Genomic DNA, 3,986 nt, shown 5'->3' on the forward strand with positions numbered 1-3,986 from the left:
TTACTTCCAGTATTTACTGCGGCCCGCTCGCAAGGACTCTTCGGTGAGCGGATCCTTCAGCAGGTACACGCGGATGCCTTTGATGTTGCAAAGCAGATACTCGGACCAGTCCAGGTCCGCCACGTTGAAGTTGAAGATCAGCCGGTCGGCGGGCTTCAGCTTCGACCACAGATCCCTCACGTTCTGATCACGGAAGTTCCATTGTTGCGACGAGAAGAATTTTATCACGTCGCCGAACTTAGTGATTTTACCGTACACGTCCAGCAACCTGCGAAACATAATCCCGGTGATGGCCGCAGTTTACGAGAATAGATGGCCCCGTTACGTAGATCATTGTTATTGCATCCGTGAAATAGGATTCGATGAAATTTTATTATATCCATAAAATTATACCGAGGAGACGTGCCTTGGTGTCTGACCGACGATTCGCGCCAGCGTGTCTGCGATCGTTGCCGGCACGATGTGGAAGAGGACGGAGTATATATCGTTCACCAGCGAGTATCTGTTCAGTAGCAACCAGAAGGACCAAAACATCTTCACCGAGGGCATGGTAATACCGTGCTTCCAAGTCAGATACATGAATCGTCCCCAGGTGATTCGATTCTGGGCCGACGTCACCTGATTGTAAACCGGCACCCTCTCCTCGTCCCGCATGTCCGACTTTTTCTCCAACTTTGCCAATGTATTCCTGGAAAAGAATCATTGACGATATATTTTACTATACTATACTATGCTATGCTATGCCATGCTATGCCATGCCATGCCATGCCATGCCATGCCATTCCATGCCATGCCATGCCATGCCATGCCATGCTATGCTATGCTATGCTATGCTATGCTATGCTATGCTATGCTATGCTATACTATACTAAACTGTACCATACTATGATATATTATACTATAGCATACACAATATTCTTTACTGTACTATACTGTACCTATGCTATGTTATACTATATACTATACAATACTATATTATGCTGTAGCATGCAGAATATTCTTTACTTTACTATACTGTGAATATACTATATGCTATACGATACCACATTTCCTAACTCGCAATAACTTTACTACATTTACTATATCGTTGCAACATCTTTATGTATTATTCTACGGTGGCTATATTGTTCCTTTCACTACTGACTTCTACTTGGACAGAACACTCGCCTTCTACTAATGTCGAAAACAGCAGCGACAATGCTGGAAACAACGTAATCCGCAGGTATAATTTCCGCGGTGAAGTCCGGAGGGCAGTGCAACGTATGCAACAGCCCCATGCAGCTCGCGAGAACTATACCGGTGGCACCATTCATATTGTCGATCCACCCGATGTGAGGATCGTTTAACGCTGACGTAACAATCGACGGTCGAACGATCCCTACCGGATAGTTGCCCGCGTACTTCAGCACAGTACTTTCTGCCGTTGACTTGGTGAAGACGTAGTTGTTCGGCCATTTCCCCCGCAATCTACAATATAAAACAATTGTAGTAACACCTGTTATTGTAATAAGATTATTAATGTTGTTATTATTGTAATAGTAATTCTTGTTTTCAGACGAATACTTACATAGGCTCCACCTCTTTCAACATGTCGTCGTCCAAACAATCGACCAACGTTAATAGTTTGTCGCAGTCTAGGGGTGGTTTGTAATGGATTTCGTCGATAGTTTCATGCACGCAGTTCGAGAACGCAGTCGACACGTACACGAATGACTACGAATTAAATAATTACCGATCATTTTCCTGGACTCCTTCCCGAACCAACGGTGAACGATTGGGCAGTTTCAGAACAACGATTTATCAAGATTTCTCTCGTTTTACCGCGGCAAGAAACGAATTTCCTACCAGGTACATTGAACGTTGCCGTGATCGACGGCACAAAGACAGTTTTATTCTTCGTGCAGCTACCGCTGGTAATTTTTATGCAAATTCAAAATCACATCGATCGATTCGCGACGTACCTTCAAGTCTGGCAACGATTTCGCCCAAAGTAACAACTGCTTCGTGGTTCTCACGTTGGTGTGCACTATCAAGCGGAGAGCCTCGTTGAACTTGATCGACGCGGCGGAATGGATCACAATATTCGTGTCGTTCAGCATCAGTCTTGTTTCCGGAGACAAACCGAAGTTTTCTTCGGCGGCGTCGCCCTCTATCATCGTTATCTTATTTAAGAAGCCCGGCTGCTCCTCCTTCGCCCTGCTAAATACCTGGAAATGATAACGAAAGCATTGGCGAAAGCTCGACGAATTGTTCGTGGTTGCTTTATGGCGTTACTTACGAAATCATCGAAACATTCTTTGAATCGTTCTTCCACGGATTTGCCCTTTTTCGGTCTTATCAACATGTAAAGCATCGCGATGTCCGGACAGGACCTGCGAATATACGACAAATCGTGAAAACGCGTTGGAATCTGTGTCTTTCATCTTATTTTAGCTCATATGTGAACAATTATGTCGATTCTATTTTCACGCGGAGATTATTCTCATTTTTTTCTTTTATGGTTCGACAAAATTTTAGCGTAGGAATATTTTGGGTGTAAGTCGGCCATTTTAACGCTATTGAAAGGTTAATGCTATCAACTTAAAGTAGACGTATCAAGCTTTAACCCCATGCACTATAACTCCTTTCATGTTGTCATGTTGCGTTGATTAGCACTTATTTGTCCTTAATAGTTTAATCAACAGAACCAGATAATTTTTGTTTATTTCGTTGTCTTAATTTCTTTCCATTTCTGGACTTTTTTAACAAAAGAATTCTATTTGATTGCGTTGCAGAAGAAGTAAATAATATTTATATTTAGCAAATATTGCGTGGAATCTTTGTCACGAGTTTGACTCGTTATTATAGGGCAAAGAATTAATCTAGAAAAAAACATCATCACCCAATGTTGCCATAATTTTGTTCAACAATAAATTTTACAATACCAACAGTGCTTATATTCTCGTATAATTATCTCTCCAATTTTATTTTGGCACTCTAAACATTGCCATAAAAATGAATACGCTCAAAAAGCAATAGAAATAATACTGAATTGTTTAACGATAATTTCCTACTCGCAAAAATCCAAATGAACAAGTAATAACCACGAAGTTGTTGGCGCATGCTTCTAAGATGCATAAACTATTTTTATAGACGTCAGATCGCAAAACCTGCGTTATAATCACCTTATAACTACTTTTCAATCGGAATTGTTGATTAATTAATTCTATAGGCAGGTAGTATGACTCGTATGCCAATAATATACGCCGGATGTGCCTCTCGAACTATTTTTCCTGACAATGGATTAGTGATGTCACTGTAACAGTTCGTAACTTCGGAATAATGAACGACCGAAGACGGTCTCGTTTAATTTACTAAAAATACGCAGAGTAATGCACATTGTTTCAGACAATAGAACAAGGCAGACAATTTAATTTCGTCTTTGCTTAATAAATTCTCGTCTCAGCTTAATAAATTTTGTCTCTGCTTAATAAATTTTGACTTTGCTTAATATATTTCCTCTTTGCTTAATAAATTTCGTCTTTGTTTAATAAATTATTTCTGTATCTCTGACTGACATAATCGACGAGATCGACTTCATTGTCTCGCCTTGGATAGACGCGCTTCGTTTCGCGCAAACTGTACACAATTTCTATTCGAAACGTACTGTTTCGCAGAAACTATACACAATTTCTATTCGAAACGTATCGTTTCGCGCAAACTGTACACAATATCTATTCGAAACGCGTGCCGTTCGAGTTTATTATCGAAAAGAAAATCACCTCATTAATTTCTCGACGATCAATTTGCCGATGAAACCTGTTCCACCTGTCACCAGAACTTTCGTCCCTTTATAAAACTCGACGATCTCGCTGACATTGTCCCCCAGAACGTCTGTATTAGTTTCCAAGATTCCGCTCGACGACATTTCGCTTGCGTTACCTGTTCAACCTGCGCAACATTCCCAGTTTAAACGACACTTAACACTTTACCCGGCCGTAAATATT

At 40.8% G+C, this 3,986-nt stretch overlaps 1 protein-coding gene across 1 annotated transcript; it reads right to left on the reverse strand.

The window, feature by feature from the left end:
- Nucleotides 1–3,927, reverse strand: LOC144477507 (putative fatty acyl-CoA reductase CG5065). The gene is made up of 7 exons (XM_078195231.1): nucleotides 3,762–3,927; nucleotides 2,279–2,372; nucleotides 1,962–2,207; nucleotides 1,568–1,713; nucleotides 1,168–1,467; nucleotides 407–688; nucleotides 1–268 (listed from the first exon to the last, which is right to left on the reverse strand). The coding sequence occupies exons 1-7, from the start codon at nucleotides 3,905–3,907 to the stop codon at nucleotides 1–3; spliced, it is 1,482 nt and encodes a 493-aa protein (XP_078051357.1). The 5' UTR covers nucleotides 3,908–3,927.
- Between the last annotated feature and the right edge of the window lie 59 nt (nucleotides 3,928–3,986).

Source organism: Augochlora pura, unplaced genomic scaffold (genome assembly GCF_028453695.1).
Source record: "Augochlora pura isolate Apur16 unplaced genomic scaffold, APUR_v2.2.1 APUR_unplaced_1583, whole genome shotgun sequence".
In the NCBI taxonomy this organism is placed as follows: Eukaryota; Metazoa; Arthropoda; class Insecta; order Hymenoptera; family Halictidae; genus Augochlora; species Augochlora pura.